The sequence below is a fragment of the Vanellus vanellus genome (assembly GCF_965231255.1).
Source record: "Vanellus vanellus genome assembly, chromosome: 11".
In the NCBI taxonomy this organism is placed as follows: domain Eukaryota; kingdom Metazoa; phylum Chordata; class Aves; order Charadriiformes; family Charadriidae; genus Vanellus; species Vanellus vanellus.
In genome coordinates this window covers 3,203,576-3,231,300 of record NC_138916.1, presented here as the reverse complement: position 1 = coordinate 3,231,300, position 27,725 = coordinate 3,203,576, and the positions used below count along the sequence as shown (strand labels likewise).

General features: G+C 59.6%; 3 protein-coding genes across 3 annotated transcripts in view; 2 read left to right on the top strand and 1 right to left on the bottom strand.

Moving 5' to 3' along the window:
• SEMA7A (semaphorin 7A (JohnMiltonHagen blood group)) lies at positions 1-10,577 on the top strand. The gene is made up of 13 exons (XM_082489024.1): positions 1-115; positions 983-1,033; positions 1,344-1,439; positions 1,849-1,933; positions 2,465-2,575; positions 3,870-4,009; positions 4,359-4,537; positions 4,743-4,851; positions 5,559-5,757; positions 7,449-7,564; positions 7,965-8,116; positions 8,574-8,641; positions 9,061-10,577. Exons 1-13 carry the CDS (start codon positions 113-115, stop codon positions 9,405-9,407), a joined length of 1,656 nt encoding a protein of 551 aa, XP_082345150.1. The 5' UTR covers positions 1-112; the 3' UTR covers positions 9,408-10,577.
• Positions 10,578-17,078: 6,501 nt separating this feature from the next.
• CYP11A1 (cytochrome P450 family 11 subfamily A member 1) lies at positions 17,079-20,920 on the top strand (the record flags this gene model as incomplete). The annotated part of the gene is made up of 9 exons (XM_082488935.1): positions 17,079-17,438; positions 17,971-18,126; positions 18,366-18,565; positions 18,997-19,200; positions 19,662-19,822; positions 19,900-20,066; positions 20,214-20,292; positions 20,483-20,674; positions 20,798-20,920. The coding sequence occupies exons 1-9, from the start codon at positions 17,194-17,196 to the stop codon at positions 20,918-20,920; spliced, it is 1,527 nt and encodes a 508-aa protein (XP_082345061.1). The 5' UTR covers positions 17,079-17,193.
• A 405-nt stretch (positions 20,921-21,325) lies between these two features.
• The window catches only part of CCDC33 (coiled-coil domain containing 33), a gene marked incomplete at both ends in the record, with an annotated part of 45,356 nt that continues 38,956 nt past the window's right edge, over positions 21,326-27,725 (bottom strand). Inside the window, 11 exons of the mRNA XM_082488934.1 lie at positions 21,326-21,493; positions 21,658-21,906; positions 22,020-22,103; positions 22,354-22,475; positions 22,752-22,824; positions 23,009-23,140; positions 23,367-23,455; positions 23,570-23,765; positions 25,012-25,171; positions 25,495-25,601; positions 26,098-26,181. Of these exons, the coding sequence (XP_082345060.1) occupies positions 21,326-21,493; positions 21,658-21,906; positions 22,020-22,103; positions 22,354-22,475; positions 22,752-22,824; positions 23,009-23,140; positions 23,367-23,455; positions 23,570-23,765; positions 25,012-25,171; positions 25,495-25,601; positions 26,098-26,181 (1,464 nt within the window). The remainder of the gene's footprint in view (positions 21,494-21,657; positions 21,907-22,019; positions 22,104-22,353; positions 22,476-22,751; positions 22,825-23,008; positions 23,141-23,366; positions 23,456-23,569; positions 23,766-25,011; positions 25,172-25,494; positions 25,602-26,097; positions 26,182-27,725) is intronic.

Sequence of the window (27,725 nt, the reverse complement as noted above, 5' to 3'; positions counted from 1 at the left end):
TCCCAGGAGCGAGAAGTACCCGGTCTTCTATCATAAAGAAAACAGCTCGGCCATCTACGTCGGGGGAGAGGGAAAGCTTTATTACTACGACTTTGCAACCTATGAGAACTACATGGTAAGGATGCTCTGCTAACAAGTTTGGCCCCTGTAAGAAGGTGTCCAGCATCTGTCTCTGACCCCAAACTCTAGGTCCTATGTCTTTGCCAGCAGCGAAGTCAGGCCTGGAAGGGTCTGGTCTCTGCCCAGCCTGTCCCATCCATCTGGGAAGATGCGACGTCAGTACGATGAATGGCTGCAGCAAGGAGGAAGTCTCCTACACTACTTGGGGGTGGCTTCTTCCCAGGCCGTGGTCTTCCTGAGGTCTTTGTTGCCCCAGAGGGAGGATTTTTCCAGTAGGAAACCCTTTCTTTAGCGTGAGAAGGGATGCTCAGGAGCTATATTCCCATCCCTTTCCATTCTCGGAGCCCAGGCTGCTTTTCCTCAAAAGCAGGAAGCTCTGGATCAGCTGGGCGCCAAGTTTAATACAGCAGAAAAACCCTCAGGACAGTTTGCTTTCTCATGACCCCTTCTTGTCCTTCTCAAACAAGTCGGTTGCTGAAGTTTGGACCCAGAAACTTCCCTTCTTGTTCCCAGCAACAGTGTGGTTCACGTGTTCCGTGTGGACACCACCACCCACTATTGAACGTGCATTTCCCCGCAAAGCCAGATCCTTTCCCGAAATCCTTCGGAGGGCAGCCCAGTCGTGCCTGCCTCTTGGGCCCTGCATCCCCACTTCTCGTCACCTCGAGGGCCTGAGAGATCCAGCCCAACCTCTCCAAGGGTTTTCAAACGCTGAGGGTGGGGAAAAGGGCTGCGTTGCCGATGTGCTTTTTTTGCTTCTTGTGAGGAGAGTGACTAGCGTGTAGTGCGTGGGGTTTGAGGCCAAGTCAGTTGACTTTTAGAGGGAAGGGATTAAAGCATAGGTCTTTCTCTTTTATCCTAGGAAGACTTCCCGGTGAAAAATGAAGGACTGTGCATGATGCCTGGAAGTTTGGTAGGTCCTACCTGTGGTGGAACAGCATATGAGGAGCAGCTGGATGGGTGAGGGTTGGAGGACGTGGGTTGCAGGGCTGCTGGGGAAGGAACTGCGTACGCTGCTCATGTACTCCTTCTGGGTGAAGACCTCCTGTGCCTGTGGAGCAGGAGATCACAGGAGATGATCCTAGTTTCCTCCTCTGGTTTCACGACCCATGGAGAAGTTAGGAAGCCATGTAGCAATGTGCTTGGCAGCGCTGTGGGCTTGGAGCTGCGGGGCTGTGCTCTGCCGTTCGCAGCCGCTCACGCTCCTCTTCTTTCTCTTGCAGGAGGACAATAAAAATTACCTCACGCTAGTGGAGCAGTATGGAGACGGGATGTTAGTGTGTGGGACCGGCGCCTGCGCTCCCACCTGCTGGAACTTGGTATGTTGTGGCCACCTGTGATAGGACCAGAGCAAAGCGCTTGCTGTTTAGTTTTGTGTTGTCTCCATCTGTAAAATGGTGCCCTGATCCCCCGTCCTTCTCAGAGTGCTCTGAAATGCCCAAATTCCAGTTCCCTTGTGCTGCTTATTGTGACAGCATGGGACAGCCCACACGAGCAGAGGTCCACACATGCCACCCCTGTGCTCAGTTGTCGTAGCCCCTCTTGCCTCACCTCCGACCTGCAGCGGTGGCTCTGCCTGGCCTGTCCGAAGATGGGCTGCGTCCTTCCCTCGTTTGGGCTGTGCCAGCCAAGGAGAGCTGCTTTCCTCCTGCCCCGGGGGGTGGATGTGGGCACCCGGCTCCCCTTCGCTTACCACATTTCTTAGGGCTCGTTTCTGTCCTTCCCCAGACGCAGAGGAAGGAGAGCGCTTCGTGGGATGGGAGAGGTATTGCTCCTTTCACCCCTGACTCCAATACCCTCGTCGTCGTTGACGGTGAGTCTGACTGCTCACGTATTTTCAGTCGTAGCGCTGTGCGGGAAGGCTGGGCTCTCTCGAGGCACCTTGAGGCTGCTCCAAGGTCTTTGTCCGCTCTAGTTGGCGATCGGCCTTAGCGCTTCTTGCTTTTGCCTCATTGAAATGCTCGTTGTTCTAGGACCGAGCGTGGCAGAAGTTTGTTTATTCCTGTCCAGGGCGTGGGGGTTGAGTCTCTGTGCGCAATGGAAACGGCGGGGAAGGAGGGTCCTGCAGTAACTCCACTGCTGTGGACCTGGCAGAGGGACAGATGAGGATCCTTCTCAGATATAGAGCAAGAATTTGTCCCTGCCACTCTTTAAGGAAAAGGATTTGGGGAGTCTTGCCAGGCCTGCTCAGTCCTAGGCAGTGAGGACTGGGTTTCTTGACCTGTATCCACCATCTCTATGAGTCCGTGTGCCCAGAGAGTTCTCGGTTCTTTGTTTTCTTCTCACAAACCCTTCTGCTCCCTCTGGAAACAGCCCGCTGCAAGTGAGCCTTCCTGTCCCACAGGTCATGACATCTACTCCACCATCAAGAAGAGCCAGCAGAACGGCAAGATACCCCGTTTCCGTCGAGTGAGAGGTGGTGGAGAGCTCTACACAAGCGACACAGTGATGCAGAGTGAGTATGGGGGTGATCTTGAAGGCGTGGGACCCACCAGGTAGATAAATTGGAGTCTTTGTCAGTCTGCAACAGTGGGGCCATAAGTACACGGCCCAGCTTGGAGGGGTACATCCTCTCTGCCCAGCTGGGGTGTGGCTCCAGAGCTTCTTGCTTGGGTTCGGTCACCCCTAGAGCTGTAGAGAGCGCTGATCCGGTGCCCATCCACAATGCCAGTGAGGAGGGACCCAGCAGCTCCCTCCAGCGCTCTCGCTGCCAGCTGGGGGAATTTCACCTCTTTGCTTCTGGGACAAAACAACCATCAAGTGAGTTCCTCTTGCTCAGGGTGAGGAGATGGGGAAATGGAGAGAAATGGGCGGCAAGTCCCCTGTCAGATGCTGGAAGGAAATATGGTTGTGTAAAGGTGCCCATCAGCTGCTATGCGGTGGTAGAAACAGGAAGAACAACTTCTACTCCGGGCAGTGACTCTTTCCCAATCCCCAGCCAGGGTGAGACCTTGAAGCAGGAACATGTTGGGCTGTGCATGGGACAGGGTGGGGAATAGAGAGAAAGGACCCTCCGCAGTTTCCGTGAGCTTATTACGTTGCCTTCCCCCAAGCGTCCCAAGTGACACTGGGGAATGGGACATTATTGAACAAAAACAAAAGCAAATCAAAATGACACCAGGGAAAAATAGGACTTGTTCATGCAGGGCAGTGGAGTGGGGCAACCGAGGCACCGGCAAACCAACCTGATAGACCCGGAGCCGCGAGGCCAGTCCCACACTTACAGAGAACTCCCCGCCTTGGGGGACACCAACTAACAATGCTCGGAGGGACCCTGCTGCTGCTGGGGATGCCCTCTGTGGCAGCGGTGCATTAATAGGAAGAGCATCATTGGGTTTTCCACAGCAAACGCAAACAACGGTGCAGCTTGTTTCCACCGAGGAAACCTTCGTGTATGATTATAGCTCCCCTGCGCAAGAAGGGAGAACGGGTTTCCTTTGCTGCTAAGCAGCCGAGGCTTCACCGGGCTCTGAGGACTTGGCCGTCAAGGGAACGGGTGCGTGGAGTTGGGCAGGAGAGAGAAGAAGGGGAACCCGCTGGGAAAGTGGCATGTGAAGAGCGGTTGTTAGTGCAACGCACCGGTCAGGTGTAGAGGGTGGGCTCGGACCTGTCCTTTGCCTGGAGCACAGATGGGGTTTGAATTTCCTCATCTTATCTGAGAGCGAGTGGTTTGGTCCTCACCGGTGGCTTTTCAGATGAAATATGTGTGTTCAGGCCAAGGTTTTCTGACAGCTCACTTCCCTTTTCAGACCCCCAGTTTGTCAAAGCCACCACATTAAGGCATGAAGAACCTCACCAGGACAAGATTTACTACTTCTTTCGTGAAGACAACCCAGACAAGAGCCCCGAGGCCCCCAGAAACATCTCCCGAGTAGCCCAGCTGTGTAAGGTACCATGGGAACAGTGGGTGGTGGGGAGGCAAGAGTGTAACAGGGGTGGCAAATGGACATGCTAGCTCACCTGGTGTTATCGGCGCATGATTTGGCCCTCCTGGCTCAATTCTTTCCTCTGCTGCAGAGTTCGTGTGGGGTAAGGCTATGTCCTTTGGCTTTCCCAAAGGGTAGAGAAAGCCCTGTTCTGTCTCGCTGAGATATTAGAGGGGTACATGCTTGTTGCAGTGACCAGCACCAAATATACCTCCAAAGCATCCCCCAGTTACCCATCCAAGATGCTGGACAGGGTGGGACTTTGTGTTCTTCTCTGCCAAAGCCTGACTCCCTGCTTTCCCTCTCCCCCAGGAAGATAAAGGGGGAACCGGTTCGCTCTCTGCTTCCAAGTGGACCACCTTCCTGAAGGCCAGCTTGATTTGTGTCGACCCGGTCACCAAGGGCAACTTCAACTGGTTGCAAGATGTCTTCTTTGTCCCGGCGAGTAACTGGCGGCACTCCAAAGTCTACGGGCTCTTCACAAACACCTGGTGAGGAGTTTTGCAAAACGGGGAGACCTTCTGTCCCACGGGCCAAATCCTTTCTTTCGGCCCTGTAATCTCTCTGGCAGGCATGTGGGTGGGAAACAGCCAGAGTGGACACGGTCAGCGAAGGCACGGTGCACACCGCCGTGCCCCAGCTGTGGGGGTGATGGCCAACGTCTCCCTGACCCTCTCTTTGTCTCGTTGCCTGCAGGGGAAGTTCTGCTGTTTGCGTCTATTCCTTTGGGGACATTGACAACGTGTTTCGGACATCCAAACTCAAAGGCTATAATGGTCCCAACCCAGAGATCAAGCCTGGGCAGGTGAGTGAGTGGTAAAAGGTGCCCATGTGAAGTGGAGAGGTGTCCTGAGGCCACGAGAGCTGGTCCTTGCTCTGCCACTGCAGTTGTCAGAGTAGCTGAGTCAGGTGAGGGGACGGTCCCACCACTGAGCAGCCGGGTGGGAGCTGGGGCGGTGAGGAAGGTTGCAGGCAGTGCGGGAAGGATCTGAGCTTTGCTGCTGGAAACAAAAGGAGGCTGGATAAGGTCCAACGCCTTCATAGAGAGCGAGGGGAGATGAGCTCTTACGTGCCTCGGTAAACAGACCTGTGAGCGCTCGTGTGTGAAGCTGGAGGACAATGTGTGTTTGTTTAGCCTTGTGTTTGCTAACCCCGCGGGTTTCACCGAAGGCAACCTGCAGCCCAGTCCTGCTGCTACGGGTGCACCACTGACCCGGCAGCAAACGGCAGGGTGGGGAGAGGTTTTCCTGAGCCTCTGAGGGGGTGACAGGGCGTGAGTCTCCTAAACCGTGACTTCTGCAGGGGAGATCGCTGGTAGGACCTGGCACGGGCACAGTCACAGCAGCCCCAGGGCTTGCGTTTACCCCTGGGCAGGTTCTTGCACCGTTCCTGGCCATCCTCCTCTGGGCTGAGGCATCCGCGCTCTGCCCTGCCTTGCCCTCCTGCCTCGAGCCTCACCCTCAGGGGACCCGTCTTGACTCCGACGGTGGGTTTTGTCCCCTCTTGCTGCAGTGCGTTTCCTCTGGACAGCACACCCCAAGCGAGACCTTCAAGATAGCCGACAGCCACCCGGAGGTGGAGGACCGGGTGGAGCCCCTCTCCCCCACCAAGAGCCCCTTATTCCACAACAAGCACCGCTACCAGAAGATCGGGGTGCACGAGGTCTCTGCGGCTGACGGGCGCCGCTACAACGTGCTTTATCTGGCAACAGGTACTGGGAACCATTTCCTTCGGAGTTCCCCAGAGTCTGCTTTCCCTTCAAGGGCAGGGAACCCAAGGGAAGCAGACGAGAACCCCCAGTGCAGAGCGAAGCGAGGGGCTGTGTTCCCAGCTTGGCATATGTTTGTCAAGCTGAAAAGAGCTGCCAAGTCCCAGTACAGCTAAACGCATCCAATTTGGCTGCATGGGCACAGACAGGCTGAAAGCAGAATCCCAGCACGTGGAATTTACCGAGTTGGGCTGCTTCGGCCTGTTGTGGGTCTCAGGCCAAGTGCTTTTAGGGCCGGGGAGGGGTAGCACAGCTCTCCTCAAGCGCAGCTTTACGCTGTCAAGCAGAAATCCTTTGCAAAGGGACCCGCTCTGTCGTCTCCTGTCCCTGTCTGCTGTAGTGCAGCAGCGCAGACTTCCTGCGAGGCCGGCACGTCTGGCTGGAGACACAGCCAGCTGATCACAGCTGCCGGCGGTCCTGGGACGGCCGGAGATGCTGCGAGAGCTGGGCCGAGGCAATTCAGCTGCAGGTGGACAGGATGGCAGAGCAAAAAGTTGGCGAGCTCAGTTTGACGAGCTGCCGGAGGTTCCCGTGCTCACTGCCCGGAGGGTGCAAAAGTCCCTCAACCCAGCGCATCCCTCTCTTGCCTGCTTGTGGAGGGGCATTCTGCGGCTCTTGTTTCCTAATCTGCGATCTAGAAAAAAACCAAAAAAAACCCCAAACAACCAAACCACACACAGCTCTCCGTAGGTGGCCTGGGTTGGATTAGGGCCCACGCATGCTGAGATTGTTCTTATCTTGCTGAAAATCTTACCTTAAATGCAGCTAGCGCCTTGCGGAGTCCTGCCAGGGAGCTTGCTCCAAGGTGCAGGGCTTGGCTAGGGCAGCTGCCCACCCTCGCTGAAGGCGGGCACGGAGGTAAAAGCCAGCACCTGGGGGGTCCCTAATCCCTGCCTGACCTGGGGGCGGTCACATCTTTCACCTCCCCCTGGTTGATGGTGGAGAAAGGAGCGGCTATTTGGGAAGGGGAAATGATGCAAGTACTGAAAGAGGGTAAAGGATGAGGATTCCTGAGCCCCGTTCCCTCAGGATCTGTCTTTCCACCCCTCCACCGAACTGACTCATTTTCTTAAATCACCAGTTTGGAGTCATTTAACTGGGGAAGGGAGTCAGTTCAATTAGAAAAATGGAAAAAAAAAAAAAAAAACAAACCAATAAACCAACCAAACCACAACCCCAAGTTTCAGCCTCGGGCGAGTGGTGAGATGAGGCTCCCGCAAGAACAGGCCGGCGATGAGAGCGGAGCGGAGCTCCAGAGCGGTTGGGTTTTTCTTGCGGAGGCCTTTACGGCGCAAGCTGATCAAAGCGGGCACAGCCAGGTCCCGAAGGGCGATGGGGAACGGGTTCCTCGGGGCTCTTGGCTGAGAGGATGACAAGGCTCTGCCGTGGGGAAACGCTGCTATCCTCGCAGAGCAAGCACGGTCCTTCCGAGAAAAGGTTCTGTCTTCTCTGGGTGGCCGGTTTCAGGAATCCAGTCGGTGTTGGCTCTGCAGAGTGGGTATTGTCTGCCACGGCGAGGGCCGGAGGCAGAGCTGCTTCTCTGCCTGGTTTCCCCACCCCTGCCTGCATCTCTTCTGCCTCGCTGTTCTGCTCTCCGCCCTGCTTCATCAACCCTCTCCCCTCTTTCTTTCCAGACAAGGGATCCATCCACAAGATCGTGGAGCTGCCCGATGGGGTGCAGAACATCATGGAGCTCCAGGTTTTCCCAAAGAAGGACCCGATCCAGTCCATGATCCTGGACCACAAGAGGGTGGGTCTCTGCCTGCTCCGTAGAAAGGAAAACAGCGGGTCGGGCTGCAGCTTTAAAAGCAGGCAGCAGGGGAGGCAGGGACCGATGGTTTAATGACAACCCCTGGATCTGGAAGTAGCCTCTGGGTGGGTTTGTGGGTGGTCCCGCATCGTGTTTTGCTAAATCCTAGCAGCTGGGCTGATGTCCCCAGTCCTGGGTAACTCTCTGTCTCTTCAAACCAGTGGGCAAAGGAGCTTTTCCGACACCTCCTCTCCTGGAGGTGAGGGAAGAACGTGGCTGTTTGCTCCCTGGGTGGAATCTACCCCAGTAGCACAGTGAAGCTGCAGAAGTGTTAGACGCTCCTAAGGTGGCACCGGGACACGGTGGCGGGATGATCAGCCCCTCTGCTTTCCTCCTGCAGGCGATGCTCTACATCGGCTCAACGGATAAAGTCATGGAGATACCCATGGACATGTGCAGGGTGTATCGCAACAACTGTGACAGCTGCTTGCTGGCCAGGGACCCGTACTGCGGGTGGTCCAACGGGAGCTGTCAGTCGGTTTATCTGAACCGGTACGTGGTGCCGACAGCTTGCTGTTTCTCCATCCCTGTCAGCTGGTTGCATCCCAAGTGAGAAATACCATCACAGAGAGGGAGAGGTTGAGCCCATTGTGTCCAGGCGGTAACAGCGCGGATGTCGGTGCTGTCCCCAAAACCTCTGCAGGAATCCGTCCCTGCTCTGGGGAGGGAGAGGTCAATGGGTTTTGAGCACCCAGCCCCTCTTTTTGCTGTTAAAAATGCGTGTAGCTCCACGGGTTGTGCTGCTGTTTAAAGCAGTTGATTGTGCGGAGCTGCTGGGTCTCATGTTTGTCATCCACCGACCTCCTAAGTGGGTGCGTGGGGTGTGTTTTTTCCCTGCCCGGGTAATAGCAGGTGTTTAAACTTTCTTCCTTATCTGATCTGATCTACGGAAGCGCTGCTTCCCTGATGTTACCTAAGTGCTTTGTTAATGCTTGTTCCCATCTGCTAGGGAGGTACATCAGAACCTGAACCTAGACCCGTGGCGAGGAAGGTGCCAAAAAGGGGATGTTAAGGAAGGTATGTAAAGGTTTTGAGCTGTTAGGCCCTTTATCCAGGGTTTTTTTGGGGGCAGGGGGACCTGATCCTCGGGTCTTCCTACGGGCTCTGCCGGGTGTTACGACTCGTTGTCGGGGAGCTGGGGATGATCATGCCGAAACCAACACCCCGAGCAAGTCTCGGCTTGGGAGTTAATCGCTGGATTAATGAATTTGAGCCGGGTGAGAGGGCTTAAACTCGGTCTTTGCTGATGTCCTGGGAGAAGAGTCCCATGGACTTCCCCAGGCATGGCTGAGGCCCCGCCGTTGTCATTAAACGGCTGTGTAACGTGTCCCCATCGACCCAACTGTTCTTCCCTCCAGACTTGGAGGGGGGTGGTGGAATTCCATGGTTCCTGGACGTGCCTGTCTCATTCCCCACTTCTCAATCTCTTCCCGTAGATGACTATCAGAACATCACAGTCGTCCCTTTCTCCCGCTACTACCTCAACTGTCCCATCGAGTCCCACTATGCCACCTACAACTGGTACCACAACAACAGCCTCATCAAGACCTGCAACACCACCCACCCCCAGCAGGCCTGCTTGCACTTCATCCAGAACGTGAGCCACATTCACTACGGCCACTACGTCTGCATCTCGGAGGAGGATGGATTCAAGCAGGCTCTGGTAAAGGAGCGGCTGGTCAACCAGCTCAGGTTCATGTCCCAGAAGGGCCAGGCCACCATGACGTTTGGCTCTTGGCTGCAGCTTCTCTTGATGGTGGTGTTGGTGGAGCTCTTCCACTGAACGCGACAGGACTGTGTTCCCACCATCCTGGCTGCTGCCGCTCTCCCTGCACTTGCTGTCCGCTCCTGAGGAGACATCCCCGTTCTCTTCCTCGCTCCCTTGGACGTTAATCTTTGACTGTCCCGAAAGGGATCTTGGGCAGCGACCCCTTTGTCTTCGGCCTTGGTGGAAGAGTGAGGAAGGTGGAGGAAGACACGACTGCAGGGCCAGATGGAGCAGGATTTGGGGACAGGGAGGGAAGGGGTACCCTAACAGGCGGGGGACATTTGCTGTACCCAGCAGTGTGAAAGGAGTGGGGTCAACCTCTCCCCGAGCCCGTGCTGGTAGCTCCGTACTGGTCATCGTCCTGAGCCTGCCCGGGGTGCGGACGTTGAGGGGACTTCTGCCGATGTGCATGCACTGATCCTCAGGGCGCGATGACTCCTCTCTTACGGGAACGTGCATGTGATGAAGAGGAGCAACCAGCCCTTGGCCTTTCTGACTGGTTGACCCCGCGCTTCGCTCCGAGCGGGGACTGATGCCTCCAAGTTTTTAGTGGCTAATGTCTGTGTCCGGGTTGGCAAGCGGATGGAACGCTCCCGGTGTCACATGTGAGTCCCCTTCCGGTCTGGAGAATTGGGCTCTGGAAGGGTTTTTTAGGGTTTGGTTTATTTATTTATTTGTTTTTATTATTATTTTTATTTTTAACAGCCGGCTTTGACACGGGAGGGAGATGGGGAAGTAGCGCTGGAAAACCTGCAAGGCGAGGGCAGGCACAAAGTTAGCGTTTTGCATGGAAAAGCCTCAGAAGGCGACTAGATTTGGGGTGTGGGGAAGGACAGACGGAAGGGGAAGGTGGAAGCGGAGCCCAAACCAAACCCGGGAGGCCCAAGAAAGAAGTTTTAAACGCACAAATCCTTTGCGGGCAGCGAAGGGCATTTATCTGCGGGGAGCAGGAGGATCCTGCTCCCCGCACCTCTCCTCCGGGAGAGGGACCGGGCTTCCTCAGGGAAAGAGGATCTCAGGGTGATGCCCACGGGCTCGGGGGGGGGGGGGGGGGGCTGCGGTTGTCCCCACCACCCGGAGCAGATCTGCCTCTCTCCCTCCGCCGTGAGGCCACGGGGGTTTGCTTCCCCTTGGGCTTTTGAGGTCTCTGAGCAAGACTAAACTGTGAAAAAACAAAAAACAAAACGGGATGCTCTCCCCGCGCCTGTGTGCCAAGGGGCGATCCCGCACCTTGTCCAAACCTTTCCCAGCCCTCTCGCCGGCCCAAAAATCCCCCCACCCACCCCAGCCTCAGGCTAACGGAGGGGCCGCTGTATCTCATGCTTCCGATAACCTGGCACAGCTCCCGCTTCGTGCCTGCTCGGGGACGCTGGGGAGTGCCCGAGGGGTCTTTTTGGGAAGGGGAAGGGGAAGGGGAGATGCCACCTGCCTCTCCTGACGACGGACAACAGGCCAGAGCTTCCTACTGCACTACATTTCCAAGAACCACCCCCCACCCCCTCCCCAAATCTAGGATAGAGCTTCTTACATCCCTTCTCAAAGCACTTTAACTTTGTGAACTAACAAATATGTATTTATTATCAACTGATGGTTACTGTACTTGCTTAATTTTATAATATTCTAGAAAGTGGGTGGAAATTAGAGGAAAAAAGACCCCCACAAAACAACACTGCAGCTACCAAAAAAAAAAAAAAAAAACAAAAAACCACCACCAAACCACCTTTTGGAGGTCGTGACCAAAGCAAGAACGTGAGTGCTGGAATAAAGAATGGAAAAGAGCGGGCGAGTGGTGGGTTTCTCAGCGGGGAGCCGAGGGATGCTCGAACGGGGCTCCCCTGTCCCTCTTCACCCCCGACCCCGGGGTTCCCCACCGCCTCTCCTCCAGCAGCCCACCCCTCGTGCCCCGGGGCTTGCCGCTCCAGCGGGAACGAGAAGCTGGGCAAATTCCCGGCTGGAAAAACCCCAAGGAAAGGAAGAAGTGGTGGTGGTGGTGGTGGTGGTGGGGTGTTAGCAGCACCCCGCTTCTCGCCACCCACTGCCTGCGGAAAGCGAGGGGGTTATAAATAGCGGCGGCAGGTCCTTCGTGGGCACCTTCTGCCTGCTGGGGAAGGGGGGTGGGGGGGGCAGCCCGGTGGTGCTCCCCGCGCATCCTTCTCTTTTGACAGTCGGGATCGGCAGTTGGGAGCGCGGGGATGGGACGCCTGGCTGACAACCCGCGAACCCGAGCGGTGCTCAACCCCCGGCTCTCTTTTCGCTGCTTTGGGGGGAAAAATGAAGCGATGGTTGATAGCTGGAAGCGTGGGGGGGGGGTGAGGGGGGTATGGAGGGAAGCGGGGAATAGGAATTCAAGCTCTTAAAACCAACCGAAGCAGGAGAGAAGAATTATCTCCTCCTCCATCAAAGCACCTGGGCGCGAAGGCAGCGCTCGGGGCTTTCAAAAAGCTGCGGCTTCAGTGATGATGGGCCCCTGGGACTTTGATCCCCTTTCCCCCCCCCCAACCAGGGTTTGCAGGAGGGTTTTGCAGGTTCCTCCGATCCAGGGAAGGAATTGGCAGCCGAAAGCGGAAAAACCCTCCCCTGCCTTATTTCTTTCCTCCGCGCTGAGGTTTGGCAGAAAACTTCGCCGCCGCCGCCGGCAGCATATGCGGTAGCGGCATCTTGACGTAAAAACGAGCCCGAAAGGCAGGTGGGTTTCAGCGGAGCTAAAACAAGAAGTGTGATTTCTGGCAGTTCCCCCTCCCCCCCCTCCGCTCCCCACCAGCCCTTCAGCGGTGGGAGGAGGTGAGGAGCTCGCCCGGGACGCAGAGAAACCCACCGCCCAGGCATTATCCCTCGGGGGGCCGTGCGCGGACGCCGACATCTTTCCCGTTCCCCAGCTCCTTTGCTGCCAAGCGTTGTTGGATTACCATAACTCTAAAAAAAAAATAAAAACCAAAACAACCCCAAACCCCCCATTACTAATGGCCACATTGTTCCAGGGAGTTATTTCGGGACCTTTCTTTCCGTGGGAGTGGGCACGGGCAGGAAAGCCGAGTACGGTGCCGGCACGGCGGCTTCTCCGGGCTTCCTCCGGTGTGGGCGGAAGGGGGCACGGCCGCACGTGTGAAACAAAAGCCTCAAGAGCATTTGATTTTATTTTTTTTGGGGGGGGGGGGGTTATTGCTGCCGTGGGAGGAGGGTTTGCCGACAATAGACCCGGGAAAACCTGTATCCGCCTGGATCAGACGCAAGAGCTGGTGAGAAATCCTGCGGTAGCTGCCTCCTTCAAATTACGGAACGGTTTGAGTTGGAAGGGACCTTAAAGACCATCTCCCCTTTCCTGGTGGGACGGGGATGATGGAGGAACCCCCTGAAAGGAGGTGGCTGGATGCCCCTACAGCCCCCCCTGGTTTCAGCTCCCGTGGGACCCCCAGGGATGGAGAGGTGATGCCACACGCAGGGTAACATCTTCCATCCTCCCCGTTGAGCAGACTTAACCCTCTCCCGGCGTTTTTCCCAACTTGGGCACAGCCCGTCCACCACGGGCCACGTCCGAGCCCAGGCGGTTAGAGCTGGAGTCGGCGCAGCGGCGCTCCCGTGTGCCGTCACCCACCGGGGCCACCTCCTCCATGGGTGTCCTACCCATCCTTCCCGAGGCAGCCGCTCTCACCGCCTGCTTCCACTGGGACAGGCTGGCAAAGCCTCAGCTCGCGTGTCTGGCTCGGCTGCCCGAAACCGTGCCACCCACCCGTCTCACTGGTGGCCGCCTTCACCCCTCTTTCCTCTTTGTCCAACCTGTTTTTCCCATCCCTTTCGTGGCAACTGAATTTGCAGGGCTTGTTTGCTGCCCTGCGGGCTTCCCCCCGGCCCCCCCGCACCTTTTTGCCCCGAGGATTTTGGGATTTGGGCATATGTCTGTCTGTCCGCACGTGGCCCGTAGTCCACGTGCGGGGAACGGGGGGAGGATGTGGCGCGGGTGATGCTACGCCGGCGAGACAGGTCGGGGGCCGGCCGTGGCGAGCGACGCGAGTGGGAAATCCAGCCGCTTACTGGAAATGACATGACCCAGGAGATGCCGGAGGAAGTTAAACCCGGGATAAACCAGCGTGCCTTCCTCCCGCGTGGCCACGCTCCTCCTCCCCGCAGCTACGTGCGCCAAAGCTTTTCCCCTCCGGCCACCCATTTCCACCCTGAGGGTGGGAATTTCTCTCCCAAGGGGGAGATGGCGGCCAACGGACGCGTCCCGTCAGGGTGAGATACCCCATCCCGCCTCGATGGAGACCCCAAAACCCAGGCGTCAGCCCCGCAGGTTGGGGTTTTTTTTTTGGCCTGGGACCGCGGGCCACAAATTAACGAGAGAGAGATTCGGTTTGATGGAGGAGGATAATAAAAACGAGGTGGAACGAGCCTGTTTTCAGATTAAAGCTTGTCCTGGTTGTGTCCGTCCTCCCGATGAGCTGCTCCGGGTGTCCCCCGGAGGCTCCTGGAGCATCCCGCGCTCGCCCCGAGTGCCTCAGGGATGCTGCCCAACGCGCGCCGGCGTCATCCTCTCCTCTCCTCTCCTCTCCGGGGGGGAAACCCACCAAGCAAGAGCTGCCCGATCGCGGCTACGGTCCTTTTGCAGCCGAAAGTTTTCACTTTTTCAACATAATAGTCTAAAAATGAGGTTGGTTCCCGCCTCCCCTCCCCTCCAGCCCCGAACTGAATCACAGGGGGTTTCTGGGCAGGAGTTTTACTACCGAAATTTTCCCAACCGCCGGCTCGTGGGTAGAAGGAGCGTGAAAGCTCGCAATGAATGGATTTGCTCGTGGCCGGGGGAGACCCCGGGATGAAACCACCGCGGAAAAGGAAAGAGCTGGTTGAAAAATAGACGAAAAAACAGCCTCCTTCCCAAATGCCGAGCGCCACCGGCGGGGAGCTGAGCAGGTACGGATTTGGGGCTGCGTTTTTAAGGTAAGAAAGCAACGCAGTCAGCTCCGTGCCCTTTTTCCAGCCCCCAACTTCACGCCCGCTCTGCTCCGCTCTCCGTCCCAGCGATGTGATGCAGTCCCTTTATTTCTTCTCTCATCCCCCCCCCCCCCCAAAAAAACAAAAAACCACCCCAGATCTGCTTCCAGCATCGCTCCGGCTGAAGTCAGCCCCATCCCGGCCGCATGCAGAAAGGATGAGCTGCTCCGCCAAAACCACTTTTCTTCTGCTAAATCACTGCGGTCCTGACATTCCCCGGGCGCCCGAGGGATGCGATGGAAGGGGGGAAGATTTCCCAGGGAGTTTGGGGGTTCGCTGGGACCGGTGTCCCACCGCGGAGCAGAAAACCAGGGGCAGGTTCTCAGCAGCCTGGGAAAGGTGTGATTTACTGGGAGGGGGGGGAAGGTGTGAAGGGGCCGGGCAATTAGTCACCCCGCTCGTTTGGGAGGTGATAGGGGCCGGGAAAGCCCCGTAGGTGGAAAGCGAGAGCGTGACGCCCATGAGTGCCACCGCTCAGTAGGAGGAAACCCCACCGGAGGGACCCTCCTCGTCCCCGGCGCGGGCGGCAGGGGGGGAAAAAAAAAGGCCACCGGGGACGGGAGAAACTCTCCGTTTCGGCTCAGCCGAAAATAGGATGGGGATCCACCCAAGTCACGCGGGCTCCGTGGGCGAGCTGCTGCCTGCGGCGTGGCGGGGGAGGGGGGGGGGATGGATGGACACTTCTCACCCCAATGTCACCCGCTCCGCTCATCACGGAGGAACCCATCAGCAAAAGCCATCGGAGCACCGTCCCCGCTGCTGGTTGGGGGAAAGAGTGATGCTGAGAGCTTCTGAGCGCCTCCCGGACATGTTTCCTGTCCCCTCCCCCCTTCCCCCCAGTTTCCATCGCAGCCCCCCCAACCGCTCGGGGTTCCTGTGCCCACCACAGCGTCGGTGGTTTCCTCTGCAAGCGGCGTGTTCGGGGGCTGTCGGAGAGGGGGGACAAACCGCCCCGTTTCCTTGGTGCAACGTCATTGGGGAGGTGCCCTAAAAATTTGGGGACCTCCTGGGTTGAGGGGGGGGGAGGGCAGAGCCCCCCGTGTGTGGAACCCCTTGGAGATGTGGGGAACAGGCACCCCATGAGCTGTCGCCCCACGCTTTGGGGAGGTGGTGGAAAGAGAAGGCGCGGAGGTGACGCTGGGGGGTGGTGGCTGTCCCCTCTTGGGGTTGGAGCCGGTGGGCACCACGAGGGCAGAGCTCAGCCACATGTCCCTCGGTGTCCCCTGACCCCACACCTTTGTTTTCATGAGCACCGAGGTGGCCAAACTGCTCCGGATGGACCCCGTTCCCAAGGCCGGAGGGGGAGGCAGCAGGTCCCACCCAGGGCAAGGGACAGTACAGGGGGGGAAGGACAGTGGGGTGGCACTGTGTCACCACGTCCCCGGGGTGTGGGGCTGCTCCGGGGCGCACACCGAGCCGGCGGGTGCTCACTCAGGGTGGGCACCTTCACGCAGGTGGTGGGAGGTGGGACAAGCGATGGGTGCCTGGGACAGGAGGGGACAGACATTTTGCCTTGAAGGTGACAGGGGGCATGGGGCAGGAGGGGACAGACCAGGTGCCATAGGAGGGGACATAGCAGATGCCATAGGAGGGGACAGACACTGTCCCCTGGGAGAGGACAGGGGGCATGGGGCAGGAGGGGACAGACCCCTGCCCTGGGAGGGGACAGACCTGATGCCATAGCAGGGGACAGAGGACATGGGGCAGGAGGGGACAGACACTGTGCCATAGGAGAGGACAGGGAGCGTGGGGCAGGAGGGGACAGACCCGATGGCAGGGGAGATGCGACCCGTCGCGGGGAGGGCGGGGACGGGCCGGTGGCGGCAGACGGGACAGCGGCGCCCCCCGGTGCCCGTCGCCGTTGTGGCAGCCGCCGCCGAGCCCGGCTCCGCATCCCCCGCCGCCTCCCTCCTCCTCCTCCTCCTCCTCCTCCCCCTCCTCCCCCCCCTGCCCGGGCACAAACGCAAAACTAAGGAAGGATTAAAACCAGGATAAGCCCAGTAGAGCCCTCCTCCTCCTCCTCCTCCTCCTCCTCCTCCTCCTCCAGCCCTTCAAGGCCATGGGATGTTGTCCCCCAGGACCCCAAAGTCACCCCAAAGAAAGTCCAGGGACCCCCCGAGGGACCTGCCTGGACTCCTCCCCCCCCTTCCAGGGACATCCCAGAGACACCCCCCCCCCCCCCCCCCAGGGATGCCCAACATCCAGGGGACGCCCCAGAAAGTCCCCCAGTGACCCCCCTGCTCCCCATTAACCCTCCCACACCCCATCGCCCAGGAAGGGGGGGGACGGACCTGGGACCCCCAGCACCCCCTGCCCTGATGGGGTGATGACACCCCCCTGGCGATGGCCAGGCAGTCCCCAAATCTGTCCCGTCCCCCCCTCCCCGAGCTTTATTAAGCTTAACCCACACTGTTTTGTCCCCGAGATCATTTTTATCATTTATCCTGCAGACAAAACGCTTCTCCCCGCGGCAACCGCTTTTATTTGGGGTGGCACGGGACAACCGGCCGGCGTCACCCCTTGTCACCCCGCACCGCTTGAGCTCTGCACGTCACCTGCCAAACCCCCTCTTTCGGCAAGGCTGGGAGAGGACGATGCTCTGCAAACCCCTTTCGGCCGCCCCGTCCCCCCAATATCTGCCTTCTCCCCGGGGCGAAACGCCCCGTCCCCGTCCCCGTCCTCGTCTCTGGGGTGGCCGTGACTCATCGGGAGGCGGGTTGAGAGCATCTCGCCTTGAGCGAGGCCGTGGGTCGAGGCGGAGCGGGGGGATAAGAGCGAGGCCACCCTCGCCTCCTTCTCCCGCCGCCCGCTCCCCATGCTCGCCCGGGCTGCCCCCAAACCTGGCGCCTTGCTGGCATGTCCCCTTACCCGAGGCGGGGGATGCCGCCGGGCTGGGGGTGCTGTCACCTCCGTCCCATCGACTCCTCGACCCTTCAACCAGTTGCCCGGTGACTGGCGCGCCGGCTGGCTCAACCTCTACCGCTTCTGGCAGGAGGGCGGCTTCCATAACGTCCATCACATCATGGCTCGCAAATTCCAGCAATTCGGGCCTATTTACAGGTGAGGAAGCGGTTCGGCTCCGGCGTCGCCCCCCCACACCCCCACCCCCACCTCCCTCCCTGCTCCCCATCTCCCACAACCTTTCCAGTCCGGGATGCTGCTGCTATTCCCAGCCCTGATCCAGGCGAGCAGCTCGTCTTGCTGTACGCCAACCAGGCTCAAAGCCACGGTGAGGGGCGAGGGAGGCGGGGGGGGATACCTGATCGTACCGTGGGGATGTGGGATGTCAGGAGGATGGAGGTGGCACTGCTGCCCCCCCCCCCACCCTCCCCGATCTCCACGGGGTCCAGAGCTGACATCCCCAGGCAAAGGGGGACGGTCCATCACCCCCAACCTGACCCTGAGCTCTGGGGAAGGGGGGCGGGGGGGGGGGGGCTGGTCCTGCCTGGTGCTGAACCACCCCTGGGACGGAACCTGCAGGTGGGATTTTGGGGGGTGCGAGTGGGAATTTTGGGGTGCTGGGGGAAGGCGGTTCAGGTGGGGGTCAGGGTGTGGGGCTGACACCCCCCCAACCCCTCCGTGGCCCCGGTAGGGAGAAGCTGGGTGTCTACGAGAGCGTGAACATCATCAGCCCCCGGGACGCTGCCACCCTCTTCCAGGCGGAGGGGACACTGCCGGAGCGCTTCAGCGTGCCCCCCTGGGTGGCATACCGCGACTACCGCAACAAGCCCTACGGCGTGCTCCTCAAGTGAGTCGGGGGGACTTTTGGGGGAGTGGGGGGTTGGGAGGGGTGTCCCCTAAAAATGTGGCTCCCAGGTCCCATCGCAGTGACGCCGGCACCCGGGGCGGCGGGAAGCTGGAGCATCGGGAGGGTGACCGGGAGCTGTGCTTTGGAGGGGGGTGGCATCACCTGCGGGAGGGTGGTGGTGGTGGATGGGGAGGAACACCTCCGTCCCCCCCCTCCTCTGACACTTTGGTGTCCCGCAGGACGGGGGAAGCCTGGCGCTCGGACCGCCTGATGCTGAACAAGGAGGTGCTGTCGCCGGCGGTGGTGGAGGGTTTCGTACCCCTGCTGAGCACGGTGGGCGAGGACTTCATCCGGCGGGCACGAGCCCAGGTGGAGAAGAGCGGCCGGGATTGCTGGACCGCCGACTTCACCCACGAACTCTTCCGCTTCGCCCTGGAGTGTGAGTCTCAAGGGATGGCCACCCCACCCAAACCTGGCCTGGGTCCTCGGGAGACACGTCCCTCCCTGAAACACCTCTTTACGGGATGTCCGAGATGGGCAATGTGCCGCGTTTCCCCCAGCGTCATCCTCAGAGATGACGAGCTTCTGCCCCAAAGCTGTAGGGTCTTAGAGGGGTGTCCGCTCTCCAGACAAGTAGAGGACAACTCAACGCTTTTGATAAAACAGTGTTTTATCATCTACTGGTCATCAACTGGTAGACAACTCTGCACAACAAGGGGTGCCTCCACAGCCCTGTGATGCTCAGAGCAAGAAGGAGGCCAAGCCAGGTCCCCATAGCCACGGAAAGGCTGGAGTTGGCCATGGGAGGGTGGAGGGGATGGGGAGAGTGTCCCCCATGGCCAGGTTCCCTAACGGGTGCTGTTCTTGCAGCCGTGTGCCATGTACTGTACGGGGAGCGGTTAGGGCTCCTGCAGGACTTCGTGGACCCCGAGGCGCAGCGCTTCATCGACGCCGTGACCCTGATGTTCCACACCACCTCGCCCATGCTCTACCTGCCGCCCACCCTCCTCCGCCACCTCAATGCCAAGACGTGGCGGGACCACGTCTGGGCCTGGGATGCCATCTTCACCCAAGGTGAGTGCTCCTCCTGCCCACACCTCCATGCGTCACCCAAGGTCACTTTGAGGACTTAGCTTCATAGTGCAGCCTCATCTCACCGGAGTGGAGACCTTCTCCTGGGTCTGGTCACCCAACACAGCGCCACCGAGGCCAGGATGGCTCTGGAGCTTGTGAGGTGGAGCAGTGGGGAACCATCCTGCAGCAATGAAGGGCAGATGATGGGCATCACCTTGAGGGGAGCAGCTCTTCCAGAGGGGCTTGTGGGCTTGGAGAGATTTTGGCACCTGGGACAACCCTCCTGTAGGGTGTCCCCACCCCGGGGCACCCTCACCCCCCACCCTGTGTGCCCACCCATCACAATGGTGATGGAAAAGATGCCGGCATGGGGCAGCGATGTCCTGAGGTGCCACATCTTTTGCCTGCCTCCTCCACCATGGCTCTGGGGGAGGAAGGCCATGCCCACCGTGTCTCCTCAGCGGACAAATGCATACAAAACGTCTACCGGGACCTACGGCTGGAACGCAAGAGCACCAAGGAGTACATGGGCATCCTCTGCAGCCTCATCATGCAGGACAAGCTGCCCTTGGATGACATCAAGGCCAGCATCACCGAGATGATGGCGGGCGGGGTGGACACGGTAAGGAGCAGGCAGGGTTGTTGGGTGGGCAGAAGGTCCTGGCCGGTGTTGAGCTTTGCTCCTGTGCCCCGTTCCAGACCTCCATGACGCTGCAGTGGGCCATGTTTGAGCTGGCACGGTCCCCAGGGGTCCAGGAGCAGCTGCGGGCAGAGGTCCTGGCCGCCAAGCGAGAGGCGGCGGGGGACAGGGTGAAGATGCTGAAAACCATCCGCTTGCTCAAAGCTGCCATCAAGGAGACGCTCAGGTGAGGAGGACCCCCTGCCGAAAAACACCCCTTCCCTCCCCAAATCGCTAGCACTGCTGGGGTGGCGTGCGTCGAGGTGGGACGTGGGTGGGCCAGGCTGTCCCCAAAATAAAGTGTGTGGGACCTATCCCCCCCCTCCCCTTCCAGGCTGCACCCCGTGGCGGTGACCCTGCAGAGGTACACCACGCAAGAGGTCATCCTCCAGGACTACCGCATCCCCCCCAAGGTGAGCACGGCCACCGGGTCCCTCCTCGCCCTGTCCCCCTTCACATGCCGGAGGTGGGACCTGGAGCTACGGGTGGGTGACGTGGGGGTGGGATCAACCGTGGGGGCTCATCCAGGGCTGGACCTTCACTCTGAGCGCTGGTGAAGCTGCATGGAGAGCCCAGACCCATGGGGGACATCCTTCCCCGCAGACGCTGGTGCAGGTCGGTCTGTACGCCATGGGTCGGGACGCTGAGGTCTTCCCCAAGCCGGAGCAGTTCAGCCCCCAGCGCTGGTTGGCAGCCGGCCCCAAGCCCTTCAAGGGGTTGGGTTTCGGTTTTGGACCCCGCCAGTGCCTGGGGCGCCGGATCGCCGAGCTGGAGATGCAGCTCTTCCTCATGCACGTGAGCATCCCGCGGCTGGGGAGACACCGAGGACTTCGGCCGCTCGGAAGGGACCGGGGAGGTGGCAGGCGGGGTGTTGGTACCTCCAGCGTTTTCCATCCGCTTTTTTCTCCTCCATCCCAGATCCTGGAGAACTTCAAGATCGAAACCATGAGAGCGGTGGAAGTCGGGACCAAGTTCGATCTCATCCTCATCCCGGACAAACCCATCTACCTGACCTTACGGCCGCTCGAGTCCCGGGCGTGAAGAACCCCATCCTGGGTGACAACCAGCCGCTCCTAGTTTCGGGGATGTCCCCAACAGCCTGGCAGGCGCTCGATGTTCCTTACAGCCAAACTCCAGCCCCGGGGGGGGGGGTGCGATTTGGGGAATTTTCCAGGGCCACAACCTTGGCTTGGTGCATCTCCGCCTTCGCTCCAGCCCGCTCAAGGCTGCGCTTACGCCACGGGGGAGAGAGATAAACCAGAGCAACCCCAATCCCGTAACCCCCGAGGGATGGTGGGGCTGAGGTGGGTGCCGCCGCAACCCCTCCGGCTTTGCTTGAGGCTCCCCGGGTCACCCACATCCCCGTCCCCCCCCCAAAAAAGGGTCACTCTGGGGACCGCGGCCATGCTCTCCTGATGCCCTCTAACGTTTTGCTTCGCCTCTCCTTTACTCCGTCATTAATTTCATCACGCGAAAAAGCACCAGCTCCTTTTTGCCAGCGTTGGGTTTCTTGGCGTCTCTCACCCGGCGCGGGATGGGGGGCGAGGGGGGGTGGGGGGTGAGGGGTAGGGGTTGGGGTCTTCTCAGGGGGGCCGTGGAGGTCACCGGCAGGTTCTGGAGGGGGGAACGGGGAAAAGGTCTCGAGGGGGCTGTAAATCTATCCCCCCACCCCGTTCCACTTTGGGGGCATCAGCGGTGGAGGAGAGATCTGCGATAAGGGGGTGTGGGGTTGGGGGGGGGGGGGGGGATTGTGTCACCCCTGCAAACCTGGGGACCACCTGCCCACCTTGCCCAGGGTTCCGCGGGGAAACTGAGGCCAATCCCCCCCTTGATGGGGCATGGAGACCCCCCACCCCAGCTGCCTGGAGGGGTGGCACTGGTGTCCCGTCCCGTCCCGTCCCCCCGCCCAAGATGTCCCCCGGGGTGCTCACCAAGGCGGGGGCACGGGGGAAGCCGTGTTCCCGCTCCAGCAGACGAGCGCCGAGCTCCTGCTTCTCCCGTCCCCACCTCCTCGCCGCCTCCTCCAGCTGGGACAGACCCAAACCAGGCTGGTTCTCTCCAAGGCGTGTGGGTCAAGGGGGTCCCCCATCCCAGTTTAACACCCCCAAAGCCCCCCTGTACCATCAAGCAGGATGCCCACCTGCCTCTCCAGCACCCTCCCACGGGCTTGTGCCTCCTCCAGCCTGGCCAGCAGAGACAGCTTCTCCGCGCCCCCAAAAACACCCTGTGGGGCCACGAGATGAGCAGGAGGAGTGGGCAAAGGCAATGCCAGATTATCCCCCCCCCCCTCCCCCCCCCGTTCCACCCCCTGCTCATGGGGGGAGCAAGCCCTGGGGGTGGCTATCACCCTATGGTGCTGGAGATGCCACCTGGGTGATGCCCCCGGTATGCCTGGTTACCCCCCGGCGTTGCTTTCTGGGGTGCCATGGCTCTGCCCCCCCGTCCCAGCCCCGTACCCCCATCCCTGGTCTCACCGGCAAGGCTGGGGGCCGTGGGGCAATGGGGGACGAGGGCTGGTGGGGCCTCGCCAGCTCCTCCCGCAGCCTGCGGTTCTCGGCCAGCAGCACGGCATACACCTCCCCGGAGAGGGCTTCGCCTATGGGATAGGGTGGGGAGGTCCACTGGGACATGTCCTACAAGCCCTCCGTGCAGAGATGGGGGCTAGGAGCAAGGTCCCACCTCCCCCCATGCCTAGAGATGGGTAAACAGGGGGCTCAGGACCTCCTCTGATCCCCCACCAGAAACCACCCCATGGTGCAAACACCATGGCCAACAGGAACATGGCCAACATGGAAGGGGATGACCAACAGTGGAGCCCAGCAGCTATATATGGGTCCTCCCCCGAGGGTCCACCATCACCGTTTGCACCCACCCGCCAGCTTCTCAGTTCTCCTGCCCCCCCTGTTGAGCTTCTCCTGCAGCACCCGCTCCATCGTCTCGATCACCTGTGGGAGAGAGCAGAGCCATCCCCAGGTCACCAGCTCGATGCAAGGCAGTGGTGACCATCACATCTCCCCAGCCACCGTGGTCCTGGGACCAGGTAGTGCTCACCGAGGGGTGGGGTGGACCAGAGGGTCTTGTGCCCCCCAACCTGCCTTTCTCACCCCAACCTCGTGCCCCCCAACTCACCTTCTCCTGCTGCCGCACCGTCTCCTCCAAGCCCTTCATCTTGGCCAACTTCTCCTGGCACCTCTTCAGCGTGGCTTGCTGCTGCTGGTGGGCTCGTTGGAGCAGCACCAGGTCCTTCTCCTGGTCATTTTTCTGAGGAGGAGGAAGGGGAAAAAAACCCAGGGACCTCCGTGCTGAGCCTCAAGCCTTGGGGCATTGCTTGTAGGGCTGGGAGACCCTCATGGTGGGGATCCTGGGGCTCTCAGGCACTTGCTTGCCTATGGGGGTGTTGTGATGCTCTCCCTGCTGCCCCCCCCAGGTCCTCCACTCCCACCCCATCCCTCGGGCAGCCCCTGCCCACTCCTGCCGGTGTCCATACCCGGATCAGCTCATTCTGCAGCCGTTGGACACGATCCTTCATCCTCCTCATCTCCGCCGTGCCGGCCACAAGCTTGCGCTTGAGGGTGGCTGCAACATCACATGCCATGTGCTCGTCACCTGGCCAGGCCATGACACGGTCCCCTCTGCTGTGCCAGGGAGATGGGTTCCCAAATTTCCACCTCCTCCTTCCCCGTCACGCACCAAGCCTATCCAGCAGCTCCTCCCGGGTCATGACGTCCAAGTCCACATCGGCGAGCAGAGCATCACCCAGCTCCTCCTGTGAGGCCAGGCTGCGCCGCAGGTGACCGTTCTCCACCTCTAGGCTGGTGACATGCTGGCGCAGGGACAGGAGGTCCCCTGCCATCCGCTTCAGCGCCAGGCGGTAGCTGCCTACCTCCTGCCAGCCCAGAGCAGAGCTACTGGCACCCCGCTGCCAGCCAGAGCTCTCATCAGCACCAAAAGTTCAGCTGAGGATATTTGTCTTGAGGGTCACACCCGCCATGGAGGAGCTGAGAAACATCTGGGTTTTCCCTTCCTCTTGCAACCTCCATCCTGCTCTTCTCCATCCATCCATCCATCCATCCACCCACCCACCCATCCGCCCTTCTCTTCCCCATCCATCCTTCTCCAACCATCCTTCTCCAGCCATCTATCCTTCTCTTCTCTAGCCATCCATCCTTCTATTCTCCATCCGCCCATCCATCCACTCATCCATCCTTCTCTTCTCCATCCATCCTTCTCCAACCATCCTTTCCTTCTCCAGCCACCTATCCTTCTCTTCTCTAGCCATCCCCATCCATCCTTCTATTCTCCATCCATCCATCCATCCATCCATCCATCCTTCTCTTTCCCATCCATCCTTCTCCAACCATCCTTCTCTAGCCATCCATCCTTCTATTCTCATCCACCCATACATCCATCCGTCCATCCTTCCCTTCTCTCCCTCCAAACTTTCTTCTCTCCGCCTGCCCACCTCTCTCTCCAACCCCCCTTTCCCCATCTCTTCCCACCACCCCTTTGATGGAAAAACAACTGTCCCAAGGACGTGGTGTGGCGCAGTGTCAGATCTGGGGGTCAACCTCAAGCTCTGAGCCTTACGGGGCTGTGCAGGTCTTTAGAAGGGAGGTGATGAAGAATAATGGGGAGATGAGTGTTTAATACAGATGAACCTGGGGTTTTTTTAGCACCCGTGTGGCTGGGGAACGCCTTTGCCAGGTGATGTTGGGGGGGGGGGGGGGGAAATAATTCCCCGAGGGTTTGCGTCTTCTCAGGCTGAGCCTTCTGAATCCCTCCCTGCCACGCTGAGCTGGCAGAAAGGATCCCGGCAGCGGGGACCTTGGCCATGGAGAGATTCACGTGCCTCCAGCTCCCCTCGGCCCTCCGCTCCCAGCCTTGGGGATGGCCTTGGCGGGGGGACGGGACCGGGGCACGGGGAGGGGGTGCAGCAGCATCACGCAGCCTTGAGGAAGGGTGGAAGGGGGGGGGGGAAGGGAGGGAAAGGGGGGGGCAGGTGCAGCCAGATGCTCAGCTCCTTCCCCCCCATCTGCCCAAGAGCTGTTTCATCCAGGACTTGGTTCATGCCCAAGATAAAGCCCCCTCCAGCCAAACTCAAGGGCTGTCCCTCCCCCAAGACCTTCACTTATCGGCAACGTAGAGCTGAGAGCAGCCTGGCTTTGGTCCCCACAGGAGCCAAGACCTGCCTCAGGGACACTGCTGTCCCCCCCAGTGTCCCCCATGCCCTCCACTCCCCCTGTCTCCCAGGCACTCACTGGCTCCTGCTGGTCCCCGGTGGTCTCCTGGGACCTGTGGAGCAGAGAGTAGGGGGACACCCTTGGCCAACTGCTCCTGATGGAGTGAAACACCAGCAAAGCCTTGGCCGGGGAAGCCTCTGTAGGAGACAGGAGCCTGTTTGGGGTGGTGAGGGGCAAAGCAAGTGCTGGTGGAGATGGGGGGTGCAAGGAGGGTGGGAGCCGGGAGGAGATGAGAAGGCAGATTTGGCAGTGACGGGGCAGGAGGAGAAGCTGCTGGAGAAAATATGGGGAGAACGGAGGGAGGAGGAAACCACCCCAGGGAGGTTGAGGAGAAGGAGCCAAGAGGGGACAGCAAAACTGGCATGGCCCCCGTACCTCCGCTCCTCCGCGGGAGCTCCTGTTCCGCGGGGGAATGGCTGTTTTCTGGGCAGGATGCTGGCCAGGGCATCAGCCGCTGGGAGAGACGTGTCGGCTCCATGGAGCTGGCAGAAGACATCAGGGGCGGAGGGCGAGGATGAGGAGCAGGCTGGGGAAAGCCCTCCAAGAGGAGCAGCCAGCTCCTACAGCCCCTTTCCCATGGTCAGGAGCAGCTCTCCTGGTTTTCACCCGGAGCAAAACACCTTTGCCATCGTGGCTTTGGGGTCAGGATCTAGCCCTGCTCCCAAAAACCTCTGGCATGGCCGACTGTGATGCTTCAAGCATTCCCCTTCGGGGCTCAGATGCACCATGGTGTGGCCACAGGGCTGGAAGACCTTCTCCTGAGGTTGGGGACACTTGGAAACGCTTGGCTTTGAGCATCATCTCATGGCTGGACCATTAAGCCGTGCAGCCCTGGGAGGAAATTTGGCTACAAACCCCAACCCTGACCGGGTGCTGTCCTTGTTAACGGGAACCTTTGGCTCCTCAGCTCTCATCGGTGACACCAGCGATGCGGTCACATCCCCATCCCCACCCACCACCCCCCCTCCCGACACTCACAGTGGAGGAGAAGGGTCTGTAGTACAGCATCATCCCTGCTCCTGCGGTGTCCCCGGTCCCCCCAGTGGGTTGCCAAGCCTCTCCCTGCCCCAAAACAAACCCCACAGTGGCTCGGCCACCCATCCCATCCCCACACCTCCCCCCAGACCGCCGGACAGTGGACTTACAGCGATGCCGGGGGGTTGTAGCATGAAGAAAAGCTGTTTTTTTGGGTGTTTTTTAATTTTTTTTCCCCAGGCCCTTTTTGCTGGCAAAGGGATTTAGGTGGCGTGGGGGCTCCCGGCAGCCTGGCACGCCGGCGGCTGTTGCTACAACACAACCCTCCTCTTAGCAACGCCTCCCTGCAGCCGCTCGGCGCCTAAAATCACCCGATTGCACCCAAACGGGTGCGTTCCGGCTGCAGGCAGCTGGTTCGGATGCTCTTCTCCCCCTGGGCACCTGCATCTCTTCCCTCCTTCAGCATCCCTCCGACCGTCATCTCTTCCCCCCTTCAGCATCCCTCTGACCATCATCTCTTCCCCCCTTCAACATCCCTCTGATCATCATCTCTTCCCCCTTTCAGCATTCCTCCAACCATCATCTCTTCCCCCCTTCAGCATCCCTCCAACCATCATCTCTTCCCCCCTTCAGCATTCCTCCAACCATCATCTCTTCCCCCCTTCAACATCCCTCCGACCATCATCTCTTCCCCCCTTCAGCATCCCTCTGACCGTCATCTCTTCCCCCTTCAACATCCCTCTGACCGTCATCTCTTCCCCCCTTCAACATCCCTCTGACCATCATCTCTTCCCCCCTTCAGCATCCCTCTGACCATCATCTCTTCCCCCTTTCAGCATTCCTCCAACCATCATCTCTTCCCCCTTTCAGCGTTCCTCCAACCATCATCTCTTCCCCCCTTCAACATCCCTCTGACCGTCATCTCTTCCCCCCTTCAGCATCCCTCCGTCCCATTCCCGCTTCCGAAGGCAGCGGGGGCAGCAGGCAGCAGTCCCTTTGAGGTGTCCCTTTGAGACAGCAGCTCCTCCCTGTCCCCACCCCTCCCTCCCCAGTTCCATCCCAGTTTCCGCAGCCGTTGCCTTATCTCCTGCTACCAGCAGCGCAGACCCAAGGAGATGACTCGGTGGCAGCCACCGCCGGGTCTCAGCGCGGCCGGGTGGCTCTGGCGGTGACAGCACCTCATTTCCATGCCTTGGATGCCGGCATGGAAATGCTCTCCCCTCCCAGCATGCTCCTCTGATGCTTCAAACGCTCAATTAACTTCTGAGGACTCACGGCTTGGAGATACTGGGTGGCTTCAGCTCCGCTTTGGGGCTTGGCCTGATCCCGAGCGGAGAATAATCCCTGCTTTCATCCCGAGATGGAATTTATAGTTTTAAAGCAAGGGATGCTCTGCTCCAACTGGTCCCATCCTGTTTTTGGGGTACCCGCACCTCATCCCCATCCCCGGGTTGACCCGAGAGGCTCTTGTGCTTCCCACCCTCCGCGCCATCCCGCATCCACCTCTCTTTTGGTGTTTGTTAAGAAACAAAGGGGCCGGTGTCGGTCGATGGAGCCCCTCCGTTCCTTATCCCGTGCCATCAATTTTTCATCAAAGAGCCGGTGGGAAGCGCGCAATTATCTGCTCCATC